General features: G+C 35.0%; 3 protein-coding genes and 1 long non-coding RNA gene across 8 annotated transcripts; 2 read left to right on the forward strand and 2 right to left on the reverse strand.

Moving 5' to 3' along the window:
• Window positions 1-228: 228 nt before the first annotated feature.
• LOC145806761 (uncharacterized) lies at window positions 229-3,582 on the forward strand. The gene is made up of 2 exons (XR_014350246.1): window positions 229-748; window positions 984-3,582. It is a non-coding gene; the product is annotated as an uncharacterized LOC145806761 (long non-coding RNA).
• On the reverse strand, window positions 980-3,228 carry EMB975 (Tetratricopeptide repeat (TPR)-like superfamily protein). 2 transcript variants are annotated; one of them, XM_028264830.2, is made up of 2 exons: window positions 1,682-3,228; window positions 980-1,083 (listed from the first exon to the last, which is right to left on the reverse strand). In XM_028264830.2, exon 1 carries the CDS (start codon window positions 3,226-3,228, stop codon window positions 1,687-1,689), a length of 1,542 nt encoding a protein of 513 aa, XP_028120631.2. In that variant the 3' UTR covers window positions 980-1,083; window positions 1,682-1,686. The 2 variants fall into 2 exon arrangements, with proteins under 2 accessions (XP_028120631.2, XP_028120632.2); XM_028264831.2 differs by having other exon boundaries at window positions 989-1,125.
• A 3,031-nt stretch (window positions 3,583-6,613) lies between the features above and the next one.
• On the reverse strand, window positions 6,614-9,864 carry LOC114318012 (protein FAR1-RELATED SEQUENCE 5). Of its 4 annotated transcripts, XM_082904265.1 has the most exons (4): window positions 9,390-9,864; window positions 8,187-8,260; window positions 7,256-7,671; window positions 6,614-7,039 (listed from the first exon to the last, which is right to left on the reverse strand). In XM_082904265.1, the coding sequence occupies exons 3-4, from the start codon at window positions 7,577-7,579 to the stop codon at window positions 6,836-6,838; spliced, it is 528 nt and encodes a 175-aa protein (XP_082760391.1). In that variant the 5' UTR covers window positions 7,580-7,671; window positions 8,187-8,260; window positions 9,390-9,864; the 3' UTR covers window positions 6,614-6,835. The 4 variants fall into 4 exon arrangements, with proteins under 4 accessions (XP_082760391.1, XP_028120634.2, XP_082760392.1 ...); XM_028264833.2 differs by lacking the exon at window positions 8,187-8,260 and having other exon boundaries at window positions 9,390-9,802; XM_082904266.1 differs by having other exon boundaries at window positions 7,256-8,260; window positions 9,390-9,802.
• A 2,545-nt stretch (window positions 9,865-12,409) lies between these two features.
• On the forward strand, window positions 12,410-14,785 carry LOC114317978 (protein FAR1-RELATED SEQUENCE 5). The gene is made up of 3 exons (XM_028264783.2): window positions 12,410-12,514; window positions 13,575-14,026; window positions 14,427-14,785. Coding segments are annotated over exons 1-3 (654 nt in total). The 5' UTR covers window positions 12,410-12,513; the 3' UTR covers window positions 14,628-14,785.
• Window positions 14,786-17,789: the final 3,004 nt, after the last annotated feature.

The raw sequence follows: 17,789 nt of genomic DNA on the forward strand, positions 1-17,789 counted from the left end.
AATTGTAAGGTGACCAAAATGAACAATCTCCAAACCGAATATATCTTCTCTTTCTTTCTTCCTACAGTAGCCCAATGGGCTGTTCATCCCCATATAGTTCTGCTCTGAAAGTTTCAAAGGGATAGTAGATACTGAATGGTTCTTGATCTCGCAAAACTGCCATTTCTGTTACATCGCAGGACTGTGAATGAAGCATCGAGAGCTGTTACTAAAGATTTGTACACATAAATTCACTAATGGCATACATGCTTGTCATAAAACAAGCAGCCCCTGTTCAGAATTTACAAATAAAGCTTGTCACTACAAAAATTCATTTACTACAGAGAACTGGAACTGTGAATTCAACTCAGCATTCCCCTGTTCAGAATTTACAAATAAAGTTTGTACTGTACATGATCAATTTAATTGTTAATATTAATAAAGAAGTACAGGCAAGCAATGACAAAAAATCACATGGATATTGAAGGTAATCATCTCAATCTAAAATGTCAGAGAGGAGAAGCATGAAGAATCAGTACTCAGCTTCTACACTAGAGTGACCAAACACTTTCTCTTGCTATTCTAAGGTATTTTTATATGCTGCATTTTTTCAATCATCCGGTGGACTTCAACCAAGTTGGCCCTTTTTCTGACACTATCTTTCTCTTCAGCATGGTGCTCAACTTGTCTGGCTGATGTATTCCGCTAATGCCTTGATGGTTGGGTAGGCATCTAGAATAATAATGGACAATGATACCAATAAATATAGGTCATGTTTGATTCACAACACTAATAGTGAGGTATTAATAATCCTATTAAATTGGTGTGGTATTAGTTATCCCACCCCTACCCCATTACTAATAATCCTACAAATTTGTTGGATTAATTATCCATTGGATTAATAATCCTAAACTAAAATGTCAAAACAAACATAGGATGATTGGGCCCACGGATTAATAATCCCAATCCTATGCTTTAATCCTTCCAATCAAACATGCCAATAGAGTATTATTACCTCCAAGAAGGATTGTGAGTGGGAAGACAACCATTCCGCTTCTCATGTTCCCCTAGTCGCATTGTTTTCAAGTTGAATACTGGAAGAATCTGAACAGATGGCAGCAATGGAATCAAGAACCCTAGCCGCAGCTAAAATGATCACCAGAGCAGGTGTATGAATATATATATATATATATATGTAAGCGAATGATCAGATGAATGAAAGTAGTCCCAACATCTTCAGTTGATTATTGATGGTTTAATTTGTATGCAAACATGTAAGTGGCAAAATTTCTAATTCAAGAATGTAGGTAAAAATTGATTGTGAAACTTTGCATGTTAGCATCAGATTTGATGAATTTAAACTTTACAGTCGAAAGGCAGAGGCACAAATTCATGATCCATTGATGATAATCATAAAAAAGTTGACACACACACACACCCACACAAAAAGAAAAATGACCCTATTTTCTCCTTTTTAGGTAGCCAAGAGAATGTAGAGAAAGGACATATAATTTACAGCCCGTCACTCAGAGCCATAAGGAACAAGCATAGCACCATTTAAGCTTCACTCATCTTTGCCCAGTTTATGAATTATCAAGATCAGGACATAGTAAAAAACAAAGGTGCATAAATCCTCGAAATGCATAAATACAAAACTAATATAGATATGACATTATAATTTACAAAATCCGGAACAACTGACCTAGTTCATCTTTGAAGTTGCAGCAACTGTGACCTAATTTGCTTATCCAGCACAAAACCTGCCAACTCTGCCTCCTTGCAAACCTCTTTACATTTTGCCACCCTTCCAGAAACCATGTATATGGTGAACAAGTCCCGGTAAATGTCATAAGTAGGAGAGAAACCTGCTTCCTTAAGTTTTGAGAAATATCTTTTAGTCCTAGAAAGATCATTCAAAGCAACAAAAAGCTTTATTACCACACGATAAGCGGGAAGATCAAAGAGACAATTTGAACTTTCCATTTCCCAGACCACGGCCAATGCCTCCCTATATTTCTTTTCAGAGCAACGGCTGTGAATCAGAGTAGTGTACATAACTACACTTGGATCATGCCCCGATTGTTTGAACCAACTGAAAAGACTCTCCACAGTTTCAAATTTCCCAAGCCTTACACAAACTTTCATGACAACGCTACAGTCCTGCTGATTTAAGTTCAGGTCATCTCTTTCTCCAAGCTCTTCTAATAGGGTCAATACCTGCAAATGCTTATCTGGGTTCTTTCCTAATTCCAGTATTAGCTTAGCATAGATGCTGGAATCTAACATTCTTTTACCATCCTTCACAACAAACAGAAGTTTCCAGGCAAGTTCCAAGCTTCCCCCTTTAATGAACCCTCTCACCATAGCCTCAATCACACTCTGGCTAGCCAAGCTAGTGAATTTCTTTAAGTTGAATGGCATTTTTAACTCATGAGTCCTTGCCAAGACCTCAACAGTCGAAGCCAAAATTCGGTCATCTGGGAAGAGGTGGGGTTGTTTCTGAGCCCAACAGAAAGTCTGCAGAGCTCGCTTTGGAAGGCCCATGTGACCCAACTCACGGATTGTTAACGACAGAGATCCCTTCCGAAGCAATCCAGACCGCTTGTTGAGAACTACAGACACAGATTCCTCCGAAGGAAGGCTTTTAATCTCTTTGGCTAACTCAGTTAAGAAACTTGGGTTCTTGTATACTTGCTTAGACAAAGACTGTCGTGAAGAAACTGAAGTAGAAGAAGCCATTCTCGGGTGTTTCTTAGGTGAAGGGAATCCTAAAGGCCGAATTTTGTGGGGAAGTGGGAGTGGCAAAGGCCTTTCCCTACCCAGTTTTCCGGGTTTCTGAGGAATTCTCCCCCTGAAAAGAGATGAGATTGCTTCAATTTCATCTGGTTCCCAAGCAATGTTGTCTCCACCTTTTTTTTCTTCTTCATCATCATCAGTTTCAATGTCATCATCATAATTATCAAGCATATGATTTTCATCAGCTGAATCAGGTGTCTCATTTCTGAGATCCGGCTTCTTCCAAAATCTGTCAGTACCAAATTCTGGAGGAATCTTGGTGCGCCGCGGATAACGAAGGTTCTTTGGTGGTTTTCTACGGTAAGTTCTAGCCTCAAATTGCGCCATTAAGACTACTCTAATCGAGTTTGAAGTATCAATTCCAAGCACACTCATGCGGGATCGTTTGAGTCCATGAAGAACCCGAGTCTCAAAGAAAGGACATGGACTGCGAGGCAATAATATGCTACCCATGTCCTTTTTTTTTTTTTTTTTTTTTTACAGGAAAACCCTCCCTACCCTCTCGCAGGTATAAAGCAGCGCCCCTTGTGGAGATCACCAGTGTGTCCGATTAGGCAGCCGTTCTGAGCGAGAAGAATATAACCTGGAACTTACCCATGTCCCTCTTTGGTCGTTTTAAGGGAATTAAATTGCTGTGAATCAGAGGCCAAGCACGCATCTGTCAGAACCAGAAGGAAATGAATGTCTCACGGGACTTTCATCAAACACTTGGCGTGCCATCGAAGCAAGATTAAGAAAGTAGTGTGTATGTACGTTTTAGTCGGGAGGGAGGGAGGAAGAGAGAGAGCGAGCGAGCGAGGTGGTTTCAGTAAATTACTAGATGGACGTGCGCCCTAACCCTCTCTTTTTTTTTCTTTTTCTTTTTTTTAATCTAATTATTTAAATAAATATCAGAAAAATGAGAACATAAACATAATTATAAATCAAAGAGTGCAAATGAAAATTACACAAAAATATACTCCTGTGTTTGGTTGTATTTTGTAAATGTGATTTGAGAGTATGAGTTTTATTTTGAGTTTGTGTGTTGTAGAATTATGATTTGAGTGTAGAAAATTTGTTTGGTAAAGAGTTTTAAAAATAATTTTGGAAAAGAGGTTTGATTTGAGTGGGAAATTGTTGATATGACATTTGATATGTGATATAAAAATTTACAACTCATAACTAAACATACAACTCAAAATTATTTTAAAGCACATAAAATTTTTTAAAAAATTCAGAAAATATTTTTCCCGAGTATGTAAATCAATTGCCAAAAAAAAAAAATCTGGAATTCAGAGGACATCCGGGTGGACGTCCCCAAGGACATCCGGGTGGTCTTTTGGGTGGACTTCCTCAGGCAAACTTTTGACAAAAATGCGGCCTGTGCATCAGAGTTCTCTGCAGAGAGTGTGGAAAATTGATTTCAAAACCACAACCAAACATCATACTCAAACACACGTGTAGAAAATTGATTACAAATCACAACCAAACAGAGCTGTAATTTTCACTTGCACCCATTTATATTTTATTGATTTACAATTTTTTTAATCTTTTTTATTTTGTAATGTTTCTCTGAATATGAATCGCGGTGTTTGGTTTCAATTTTCTAGATTTAAACTTCTAATTATTGAGTTTTTTATTTTTCGTATTAGTGAATATTTTTAAAATTTTAAGTAATTTTTTTTTTACTTTTTTATATGCATTTTACTTAGAATTATTTAAAAAGTAAAACATTTATAAAAAAAAATTAATAAATTAATAAATATACAAGAATACAAAAATGTATCGAATTTTCATTTATTTATTTATTTTGTATTTTTGATATTTATTGAATTTTTTAAAGATTTTTTTTTCCACAAATATTATACTTTTTTTGTATATTTATATTAGGTGTGTTTAAAAGGAGATTTTTTTTTTTTTTTTTGTTATTTAAGATCTCGGGTATTAAGATTTTATAATATAAAAGACACTCAATATTTTCATAATGTCTAAGGGCCCTCAACATCGATCCAGAGAAAATTCGGTCTAGAGAATTTCTCTGGATGAATTTTATCTGGACTTTATAGAGAAATTTTAGTTCACAAGGCTTCATTATTATTGAGATTTTTTCTGGACTACAAATTTGAATTATTGAGAATTTCTCTAGACTATAAATCTGTAATTTATTGCAAGGTGCATTCACAAGGCTTCAAAATTTATTTGCTTTGTTCTTACCAACCACTTTAGAGAAATTCAAAATTTCTTTGCTTTGTTCTTACCTGATCCAAAGAAATTTCAAACCACTCCAGAGAAATTTGTTCTTACCTGATCTGGAGAAAATTTAAATCACTCGAGAGAAATTCTTTAATAGCCTTCATAATCATCATCATCATCATCATCTTCTTCTTTCTACATCAAATAAGCAGTTGTAGCAACACCATAAAAGCCATAGAAGCAATAGCACTTTGATAGCATCAACACAAATGCATAACAAAACAAATGATTAACTGGAGGTAGCATGAGGCAATAACAGTATCAACTCCACCCATCAATGGCCCGATTTGACCCTTCTAGAATAAGCTGGACAACGAGCAGATACAACAATTGCAAACTAGCCACCTATGATCTCACTTGAGTTAACAACAGCTCAAAGAAAAGAGAAAAAAACATAGCCACAACTCTAGAGAAATTCTGGGAATCCAAATTTCTCTAGACTGGACTTCTCAAAGAAATTCAACAGACTTGATCATCTTCAAATAATTTCTCCACGAGCATTTCTCTCCCAAGCTCTTCAACACAACGTGCAATTCCTTTGTCGATATCAATCCATTCTCATCCTAACTCTAACTCAGACCCAAAGCCATCAGTGTGTTTGTAGGACAAGGAGAAGGTGAAGAAGGTGTTCAATCACTTCGACGCCAATGGTGATGGCAAGGTCTAGGCAACGAAACTCGTATCAGTCATGAAAGCTCTCTAATCCAACACATCGGAGGGGGAGCTCGACACTGACATCGATGGCTTCATCAGTCTCGAAGAATTCACCAATTTCTACAAGGGCAGCGACGACACCGTTGGAGCCACCGGAGATGATGGCGGTATGGCAGGGCTGAATGATGCCTTCAAGTTGTATAATCAGGACAAGAATGGAGTGATCTTGTCATTGAGGTCGACGAGAAAGAGAGAGAGAAGAGCATTGGGAGACAGAGAGAGATAGAGAGCGTGAGATATATCAAATTTCTCTGTGATAGATGGGTGTGGGGTTTAGGAATCTTAGACATCAAAAAATAATATTGTGGATCTCTTCCATTACTAAAAATGGGAGAGAGACCTTAGACTAATTTTTCCTATTTAAAAATAAAAAAATAGTTAAAATATTAAAAAAATTCAGTAAAAACAAAAAAATACAAAAAATAAAAAATTTCAATTTTCTAAAAAGTGAATTCTGAATCCTAAAACCAAACAAGCTGAATGTTATTTAAATCTAAATTGAAAATTTAACATGCTTCAAAATGTATAGCTTAACTTGTTTACATAACGAATTGATTTCAAACGAATTTTTAACAATACATTTAAACTTGTCTTAAAAACTTAATGAATTTTTAACAAGTCGAAAACAAATCATACTAATCTTTTCCAAATAAGAATGAAGTATATGACTATCTTTCCCTTCATTACATAACCAAGAGCACTGAAGCACAAAAAACTCAAAACACCATTTCCTAAAGGGAAGCCAAAAAAAAATAAATAAATAAAAAATAAAAAAAATCACTACATAGATTTGTGGATGCTTGTTTCCAACCACACCACCAATACATACACTTCCACACTTGAACGAAAATGTAACCTGCTTCCTTTTTTTTATGGCCATATAATGACACAATTTTTACATTACAGTATATTTTTTTATTTAAACCACTTTTAAAAGAAACAATTCAAATATTAAGTTCTGTACATGACTGAAAAAAGAAGAATGCTGCAACAATATACAAGTCCCACACACATTGATAACAACAAATTTGGTGTAATTACAAGCTTATCTACGTTGGGAGAATATACAAGTCCCACACACATTGATAACAACAAATTTGGTGTAATTACAAGGTTATCTACGTTGGGAGAGTTTTTGCACTTCAGCTTCGACTTTCCTCACATTGTCAACAATAAGTTGAATTTTTGAAGACAATTGTTCAGCTTCCTGCTCAACATTAGCCAGAAACTTAAGTAGTTTTTCTCGATATGCTGCACATAGTTGGTCCTGGCGCTGCAACTCTCGAGTGAGTGCTTCTATTTTCTTATCCTTATCACCCTACAAACATGGATGAAATAAACAATATTGCCAATGGCTAAATAATAACTTATCTGTGCTATATATAAAACCTGAAACAGAAATTAGGAACTTCTACCATAAACTTGAAACATAAATAAACTACCTAATGACTAAAAAACATTTCTCCTCAAAATCAAATGTCACAAATAAGAAAGATACTATACATTATAATGACACGGGTAAGGAAAAACTTACCACATTACTAGGCCCTTGCTCAGTCACAACCAAAGGATGGTTATGCTCCTTCACAAATCTTGTCACAACCCACTTTCCAGACTTCTCCAGCTTCACCAAAATCGTTGCCTTGCAACCCTCTCGTGCACAAGGCCGTGGCTGCATATCTGGTCCAATTGTGCCATGATTGGGAGAAAAACCTTGCTTGTTACATCCAAGTCGGCGTGCAAGAGTTCTCCCATCAGCCTCTGAACGACGGCGTTGCATAATACGCACAACAAATCCTATCTGTCTAGCATAATCCATATAAAATTTTCTGGAAGCATCTTCAGAATCGAATTCCATGCCCACATATGGTTCTAAAACTTCACCTCTACCAACACTAATGTTTCCTTCAGCAGCAATGTCAACTGCCCCTTCTCCCTCGTCCAACTCCACTAACAGACAATATCGAGTGCAATATCCATGAAAATGCAATAATATTTTTTCTTTTGCACTAATCAGACAAGTGACAAAATTTTATCAAGTAAAGCCATCATTCTCAAAGTATCACAAAGTTCATATGCAACTTTTTTCAAAATCTAAATTAAAAGGTATAGATTTATTGGCTTACAATTTGAACACATATAATAAGGTTGTCAGGGTTTCAGGCAAGGCTCCCCCTCAACCATGTGTGTGTGCATTTATTTTGGTGGGATGGAGTTCCTTGTTTCAAAGACATGGAGTTTAGTGGAAAATGTCTTGGTTAAAATATCATTTAAAAGGTCAAATTCTATATCATCAAAAATGCAATTAAATGCATTAATTCTTATTACTAAATTCCAGTATAGCAAGGTCAAAGTCTATATCATCAAAGATGCAATTAAATGCATTAACTCTTATCACTAAATTCCAGTATAGCATTTTTTTTTTTCCGTAAAAAAAAGAGAAGCATAGTTCAGTGGGAATTTACCATTCGGTGATATAGCCCATTTGGTGAAAGAAAATAATTCGAGAGTTTGATCTCAGGTTCTTCAATCTTGGACCCTAAGAAACAAAACTCATTTCAGCAAACCTAAATACAATGGCACAAATTCACTGATACCAAACTTGAATTGGGAGATTCTCAGACAAAGTTGTCCAATCCATCTTTTGAAACCCAAACCCCCAAGTGAACTGGAAAAGGGACCAGGTCCAGGGTCACAACCAATCCAACTAGAATCCAATAGTGATGTCATAAATACATTTTAATAATAAACAATTTAATAATATCTGCAATCTTGAATTTTTAGACATTCTATGGCTTCCAATGGCATAATGGTGGCGTTAATTTCTTTTATTCTAATTAAGGTTCCAACACCAAAGTATACTAATAAAAAAAGGTTCTTAATCCAGAGTCAATAAATCATTGTTCATTTGACATAGGCCACATGAAATACTACTGCAACTGCAGGGCATGTGAACTCGAACACACGGATTATGAAGATAAGTAAAGGCTATACAGGCCACATTGCATACTTCTTCTGTCCTTCAAATGTTTAGATTATTGATGTTACCCATTGTGTTTAGTAATTCACCTGCCTAAATTGCAAAAAAAAACTTCAATGCAACGGTGTAATACCACATCATCGGTATCACCATCCAATCAATTCTTACCATTTAATCTGCCATGTATGTGTGGCAAGGTAGTTATATTTGGAAAGTGGGATTCACACTCCACATGTAAGTTTATTATTAGTTGGTGATACCATGTCATCATCTAGAGTGCAAATGAATCACTGTACAGTAAGTAGTTAGTGGCCATATGCCATAAACTTCAGCAGGTTCAACGACGAAAGAATATTGTTGCATATTTACCAACTGTTATGTTGTCAAACAAATTCAGAATCTTTAGCAAACAAATTTGCAATAACACTGAAGATCTCGATGATAACATTGCAAAAATGTTTCGGAGAATGAAAATAGCTCTCAAATTTATAAGCAAAATCGAAGTGAATTGGAGGTATTAAAGAATTAATCCCAAATAGGTATCAGAAACCACACAATAAATAAATAAATAAACAAACATGTTTCAAGCTCTTGACATGAACAAAGACAATTCCTGAAATTGTGAACACACAGTATAATACATAGAGAGAGGAGTGAAGACAGAGTGAAAATCAGAGAGAGAACTAACTGATTTAAGTCGCCGGAGAAGAAGAAGAAGAACAAGTTATTGAGTGACTTGGCCCATCACCAGGGAAGGAAACTTTTCGCCGGAAATCTTATCGTCGGATTGAGCCGCCGAGAAGAGAGAGAGAGAGAGAAACCTGAGGAGTAACAGAGAGAGTACACTCTCGCATCGATTCTGTGTCAAAACGGATTTGGGGGTGGTTGAGCCCTAAAAAATTTCGTTATTTATATTTAGGGCAATGCTACGTCCATCCAATTTGGCCATCGTCTCAATTTGTGCATACTGAAGTCAATTGACATACTGATTGACAAATGTAACAACTATAATTAACAAGGTGACAATCATGATTTGACAAGAAAATGCTGGTTAATTGTGTAGACGATCTCAATCGTCCAACTTACATGATTTGAGAGTTCAAATTCTATATCAATTATTTTTCTTATATTTAACTCATCAAATTGGACGGTTCATGCAGACCTTGAGCGGTTCTTTCGAGTTCCCGATCTAACCACGATTTTAAGCGAATTTGCAAAAGAAAAACCAATCAGTACTACAAATTGTACCACTACAGGAACTTAAAGAGAGAAAAAAAAAAAAAAAAAAATGACTACTTAAGTTATAAGGAAAAAGAAAAGAAATAAAATGAAATGATTGTGATTTCTCTCTTTTTTGTTTGGATAAGTAAGAAATAAAAATAAATAAATAATTGTAATTTCTCTCATTCTTTTTTTGTTAGATTTCATTAAGAAAAAAGAAAAGAAAAGAAATTATTTTATGTTATATCACAAAAATAATATTTTTATATTTCTTTTATTTTTATAGGGACAAAATTGATATTATGAAAATAATGATTTATTTTCTCTCTCAATCTCTCCACTTTTGAAAAAATTGAAAATGAAAAGAGAAATGAGTTTCTCTCAATTTTTTTCTATTTCTCTCCATTTAAGTTATCCAAACAAATAAAAAAAATATATATCTATCCATCTTTTCTCTCCAAATCACTCAATCCAAACATAGCGTAAATGTATTTGAAAGGTAATTTGGTAAAATACGTATAATTTGTTTGACAAATTATTTTTTAAAATTAATTCCAAAATTTGTCTATGAAAATAGTCCACTCTTATAAAACATTAAGATTTTTAATTAGAAAAAAATATTTTTACACAATTAAAAATAATATCATGTGTAACTATAATAATGGAACAATTGAAATAATCATCCAGTTGATTTGTTTAACCCGTCAAATTTTGATCTAATCCAACTTCAAATAAGTGATTTCGATATAAGGAGCACAAGGTTGTAGGTTTAGTAATTTTAAAAAATTGAGTTTTGATTGGATAACAAATATACAATAACGAGAAATTTGGCTGAGCACAAGGTTGTAGGTTTAGTAATTTTAAAAAATTGAGTTTTGATTGGATAACAAATATACAATAACGAGAAATTTGGCTATAAACTCCCTTTACCTTCCTGTCATTGTTAAAAGGACTAAGAAAAAAATTATACTTTCTAAGCCTCCTCATAATTATAAAATCTTGCATAAAGGACAAAATTTATTATTTAAATATTTTATTAGACTATTATACCCTCAACTAAATTTTCCCACCTTCTCCACCCACTCTCTCCCCACATTCTCTATCTTTCTCCTCCTTCTCTAACTCCTTCAAGCTTCAGATCTGGAAGCTTCAGACCTCACCAACGCCGCCGGCGTCTGATCCTCTTCTGCCACTTCCTCTGAAATTGAGCTTTGATTCAACAGGTTAATGAGAATCACCAGTCGAAGATGCCTGACAATCTCGTCAAGAACGTTGCCTTAATTCGGGAGATCAACAGTAATATATCCAAAGTCATATCTCTCTACTCTGATCTTTCCGTTGATTTCTCCAACATCGTTCAGCAATGATGCACGATCAACAATGACGACCACGTGGAGAAGAGTGCTGGTTGAGTTGTTTGGTTATACATATTTTTTTAAACACAGATTTGGGTTTTGAATATATATATATATATATATTTGTGTGTATAAGTGTTGTTGAACACATGTATTCTTTTCATTGAGATTTGTGATTGTTGATCGAGTTTTAGAAGTTTTCTTTTCATTTAGATATGTTGATTTGTTGATTAATTTGTTTTGTTTTTGTTTGTTTGTTTTTTTTTAATTTTTTTTTATTGTTTTTGATCTAATTTCATTTGACAGAACCAGAGTAAAATTTTACTCTGGTTCTATTGCTCTGTTTTTTGTTTCAGATAATGAGAGTAAAATTTTACTCTTATTCTATTGCTCTGTTTTTTGTTTAAGAGAATTAGAGTAAAATTTTACTCTGCTGTTAGAATGACAGTAAAATTTTACTATCAAGAGGTGGTTATTGCCAAACACTTCAGCCGCCACAAACACTGCCTTCGCTTTTTTACTTTTGTGCAAAGTAACATTTTAATTTTAGCTTCAGAATCTCACAGTTTACTTATTTTTCAGAGTAAAATTTTACTTTTATACAGAGTAAAATTTTACTTTTGTGTAGAGTCTAACATTTTACTAGTTTTTCAGAGTAAAATTTTATTTTTATACAGAGTAAAATTTTACTTTTACGTTCAGAGTCTCACAGTTTACTCGTTTTTCAGAGTAAAATTTTACTTTTATACAGAGTAAAATTTTACTTTTGTGTAGAGTCTAACATTTTACTAGTTTTTCATAGTAAAATTTTACTTTTATATAGAGTAAAATTTTACTTTTAGTTTCAGAGTGTAACTTTTTACTTTTATACAGAGTAAAATTTTACTCTGAAATACATAGTGAAGATGGCTTAATAGGAGAGCTGATAGATATGAGGATAATATAATAAAAGAAACAAGTTTTAAAATATTAGGAATTTTAAAAGTACTTATATAATTCTTATCCTTTTGAAAGACAAATTAGATAACGATGAGGCATCACCAAATCCCCCAATTTTAACTTGCAAACCTAACTTAATCTCAATTAGAAATTCTTTATAATTATTAATATATGTACATATTATTTATTTTTTTGATAAAAAAAAAATTAAGATTTAAAAGGGGCATTTTTTACTTTTCAGAGGAAGCACAGGACCATCATTCATCGCTTACAGTGGACTTGGATCTCTCTCAATCCAGTAAGTCTTGCATTTTCTCTGCATATTCTTCTTCTTAGTTGTATTGTATGATCAACTAATTGCCTTTTAATTACACATGTATAGTTGATTTAGCGCTCAATTGAATATGACAGTCGATCTTATTCACACTAATCAGCTGTTGTTCAAGATAACTGTAAGACCTTGAAAACGAGCAGGGGAAAAGCTCGAGCTTATGCCCCGTTTGGTTGCTTGCAAATTAAATTTAAAAAGAGAAAACTGAACCTTACAACTAGACTCGAAAAATCTTGTAAAACTCCAAGAACCTCGAAACCCATGGTTGTTTCTGCTAATGTGGGTTGTGCTAGATGGGCTGATATACTTCATCTTTGTTTTTGCTTTTTTTGTTTAAAAAAAATATTTTTATGGTAGTGGCTGCTCTTAGACTTGAACATGCAATCTGAAACTCAATACCTCAAGCTTCTCGATATTATCAGTTATTTTTCTCTTGCTTCATTAGATGGAGCAGATTGAATCGAACTGGAAATGAGAGAAATCCAGTGTCATCTTGCCCATCCTCACTACTTGGATCAAGTTAGTTTTCTTCCAAGATTCAATCATCTCGAAGTTTGTGTACTATCTGTTTTAAGGAGCAATGCCCTATTTCATTTACAGATTGACACTTAACACTTTATCTCCTAAAACTCTAACACAAAAGTGGTGAATCCCATAATTTAGACCAATAATAACTACTTCATTTGAAGCACCACTTAGACTTGCTCCAGGAGTATTGAATAATTTCTCTGTTTTTAGCTAGCTTGTGAGAAGGGGAAAAAACCCTTTTGGCCTCAACGAATTTTATCAATTTCAAATTGTGTTCTTAGAAAACTATGTTCCACCTGAACAGGAGTTTCGTGACTGTATTTGTTTAATCATGCACATTCCTAATGCACAAGAGAATGTAGGAGATCTTGTTTAATTTTATTTTGTTTCAAAATGCATCACCATGGGTGTTCAATGAGGTTTTAGTTTGGTTAGGTAGGGTGTTTTGCTTTTGATTTCATGTGGATTTTTATTGAGGGTGAATAATGTTGTGTTGCAGTGGATGAAAACCCATGTGTGAGCACCAGCGGGGAAATGATAGAGAGTTCTAATGGAAAAGAGTTAGCTACAAACAAAGGAAATTCAGATGTGGAACCATATGTGGGTATGGAATTTGAATCTGAGGAGGCTGCCAAAGTGTTCTACGATGCATATGCAACATGCTTCGGCTTCATCATGCGAGTGGATGCATTTCGGCGATCAATGCGTGATGGGAAGGTTGTTTGGCGTCGACTTGTGTGTAACAAAGAAGGTTTTCGTAAACTCAGACCGCGGAGAAATGAAAGCAGGAAACCTAGGGCAATCACCAGGGAGGGTTGTAAGGCAATGATTGTTGTAAAGAAAGAGAAGACAGGAAAATGGGTTGTTACAAGATTCGTTAAGGAGCACAATCATCCACTGGTTGTAGCACTGGCCAACAGTCATCGCAGTGTGATCCTGTCGCAAACACTAGTAAGGGTTATTACTTGAATGGAAAATTTGAAAATGATTATTCTGTGATTGTCCAATTTACATGTCAATTTTCAAGCCTATTGCTTATGGTTCTTTACCACAAATAGGTTTACTCAGGCATAACTTGGCTTTTGGCTGTACTTGAGATATAGCATGTGAAAAGTTGTATGTCCCTTTGCCCAAAACCTGAAGTTTGCTACAGGCTTTTTTGACTGCTAAAGGCTGATATGGATACAAGTAGAGAATCAAGTTTATAAGATAAAATTCCTACAGCTGTCTCTGCTTGCTACTGTTGCTGTTCCTCATACATCTACTTGTTGGTGTATGCTTGCATTCCTCCTTGTTTTTGCATTCTTCATCTTCTTTTCAATCTTTCAGCATATCTTTTGGTGCTTTACAGGACGATAAAGATGTAAAAATTCGGGAATTGACAGCTGAATTACAGCGGGAGCGAAAGAGATCTGCTGCTATCCAAGAACAGCTTGATATGGTTTTGAAAGACATGGAGGAGCACTCCAATCACCTGTCAAGAAACATTGATGACATAATTCAAGGTGTGAGAGAAATTGAATCGAAGAGAGTAGTCCGTTCGCACAGCTGATGATGGTTTCATTGGTTGTTCACTTTCACTTTGTACACGTTTTTTCGTAGGCAATATTTGTTTTCCGAACTGTAAATTATACTGTAAGTTGAGATGAATTTCCCTGTACTTGTTGTAAAAAGTACATAACCAATTGAGGTATGGTCTAATATTTTCAATTTTGATCTGTCTTCCAGTACAAGGACCCAACAGATCCAAACGATAAACCGAGTCAGAAGCATTGTTTATGCAGTATAACCTAACCCCATTACAACCCTGAGTGTGTTTGGACAGGTTGGGTCGGTTTACAAATGCATACTCTTGGATACATCAATAATTTTGGGTTAAACTTGTCAGCCCCATTCTTTTGAAGCCACTTTCAAGGTTTATTAATGGAAATCAATTTGTCGAGGGCCTTGCTAACAAGCCTTCTTAAGGCAAAAGAAAAGGACAAAATGACAAAAAAATATGTAGATTTTGACACATTTATTACTGAATTTAATGCATTTTTTTTTTTATGAATTTAGAAACACTTCAAAATCTTTTTACATTTTTTTTTTTGGCATTTCCGATATTAAAATGAATAATTTCCTACATGGTTATGTACAGTTTGCATTCCAAGAACTGTTAGAGAATGAGAGAAGGAACACCATAAAAAGAACCCCCAACTTCAATAAAAAACATACACACACAATTACACAAACATCTATATAACAAAGCACTCAGGACACAATGTTTCAAAAACTACTTTGGACAATTACATAAACATCTATACAACAAAGCACCCAGGACACTACTTTTCAAAAACAACTTTCAACATGTCTCACACATGGACTATTGAACTCAACTTGATATGAATCCCAATTAGAATGAAACCACACATTTTATTTTCTAACAATTTTTCGATCTGCTCTGCCTCTACCCTCCAACACACATTTTATTTTGGGTCAACTTTTTGCTCTGCCTCTACTCTAACAAGGGAGACAGAGGTGTACAAAGGGGGCAACATGAGAAATAGCAAGAAGAGGAGCGCAACAGAAATAATAGAAACCACCGACACAGATGCGGTGAGAGACTTGGCACCGTGGCACGACATTTTCCCCAACCGAATTTGAATCATATCGACTATGGAAAGCATCAAGAAAAAATAAACCAAAAACGACGTCAACTGTCACGCCCCAAACCTGCCCCTAAAAGTTTCGGGCATGACTTATTCAGAAACGGACACTTAACCTGATATACGTAATATATGGGGCCTGAACGGAAACATTAATAATATAAAATAACATAAAACATCATCCATTGAGCTACCACTACCATGCCAGGACCGCAAACATTGCGTTAGGTAGATACTATACAGGAAACATACACTCGAGCCTCAGTTACAGTCAGTCACATTCATACAAAAAGTATTAAAGAAGAAAGGGTTATATACATTCAACCATAGGTAGACAATCAAAGCATGAGCCAAAAACCTAGTAAAACTTTACAAATGCACAGGTTTCATCTAAGTGCCTGGACACATTGAGATTGACAAGAGAGAGACAAGCCTTGAGGGTTAGGATTGGCCTCCCGGTTGATTACCTACAGAAATAGACAAAATACAGAGTGAGTAAAACTCAGTGAATAATAACACATAAATAATGTAAGGGTTAACTTAAATAACAAAGCATATAACTGTAGAGGCATATTGATTAATTACATTCTGTAATCATTTCTAGAACGGCCATGGGCCCAATTTCCTTAACAGAGTGGCTTTAAGCCCAGTGATATACAGAACGGCCTTAGGCCTAACAGATACAAAACGGCCATCGGCCCAGAAATGACAGAACGGCCTATCGGCCCAGAAATAACAGAATGGCCTATCGGCCTAGAAATAGCAGAACGGCCATCGGCCCAGAAATAACAGAATGGCCATCGGCCCAGAAATAACATATGTATGGATTCAAGAGGTGGCTCGTACGGATTCTAGAGGTGACTCGTATTGCAGCACTTAGTTCCGTACAACACTTTGTTCCATACCAGAAACAATAGGTCTTAAAGACCGAACAATTCATATCATGTCATATCATAACGAAGCGAATAAACAGAACGGAATATATAAACAGAACAAATAAACAGAACAGGATAACCCCAAATTCATAAGAATATCGTCACACTATAGTGTACATAATTCACCTCATGGTTTATTACAAGTTGACATGGTTGTCTTGCAGATAACGGAATATTGATAATAACTATTAACAGAAGGCGGATATGTCACTGTATTAATAGGGACATAACAATTCACATCATAGTGTGGGTCACATATCAATGTTATTGACGTTCAATTCTTTCCTCGGATTGAGACATACATAGGTTAATCTGATAATGAGCATAATTTCTCAACGGTTACAACAATCACTATCGTATAAAGCAACTCGTAGGTCTATCTGATTATTCCTTCCAATGGTCCATTCAAACATCATGTTCCTGATAATCGGAGGTTACTTTCACGAATTTTTTCGGTTAACCCATTCCATTGTTTCATAGCTTGTATACGGAATCATAGGTAATTTATAGGTTATAGCACACTATCGATAACCATCAACCGCAGTCAGAATACAGAATAGTTCTAGGTTCACATTGACGTATGCCAAATCTTTCAATGTTCCCACTAATTCCCAATCAACATATATGTTAACATAGTTGCCCACAAAGATCAGAATGTTAATACCAATAATTATTAACGGTACTAGATGTACATTTATAGCACTATTACTCACCGTGACAGATTTTGGTAGTAGTGGGACGATATCCTCGTCTTGACCTACAAACACAATGCACATAGTATCATAAGATAACACCCGATTCCTTATTTTACTCTTAATCAATTAGTCATATCGGTTCTAAACTCCTTAGTCCTTAGTAAGTTATAATCCATGCCTCAGAAAATACAAGGAATCAATAGGAGAAGGGTTCAGACGAAGAAACGGTACAAACTTAGTAAACAGAAAGTGAACAGTTGTCACTAATTTTAGCATAACTATTTCTGTATGTAGAATTTGGGAGTGAGACCACTTTCATTGGAAACTAGACTTCCGGGGCTTGATTTTAGGCTCAAGAATCACTCAAAACGGAGTCCGGATGTAAAAGATATGCTTGTTCAAAGTTACAAGGTAAAAGCTGAAACAGAGTTGGCCG

Source organism: Camellia sinensis, chromosome 14, assembly GCF_055761805.1.
Source record: "Camellia sinensis isolate YWXY chromosome 14, ASM5576180v1, whole genome shotgun sequence".
NCBI lineage: Eukaryota > Viridiplantae > Streptophyta > Magnoliopsida > Ericales > Theaceae > Camellia > Camellia sinensis.

Bases quoted from the DNA above. Each gene is read 5' to 3' on its own strand.
- EMB975 (XM_028264830.2), bottom strand. From the start codon at position 3,228: ATGGGTAGCATATTATTGCCTCGCAGTCCATGTCCTTTCTTTGAGACT.
- LOC114318012 (XM_028264833.2), bottom strand. The intron at 7,040-7,255 runs GTAAGTTTTTCC...CCATGTTTGTAG, and splicing joins AGCAAGGGCCTAGTAATGTG to GGTGATAAGGATAAGAAAAT.
- LOC114317978 (XM_028264783.2), top strand. The intron at 14,027-14,426 runs GTAAGGGTTATT...GGTGCTTTACAG, and splicing joins TGATCCTGTCGCAAACACTA to GACGATAAAGATGTAAAAAT.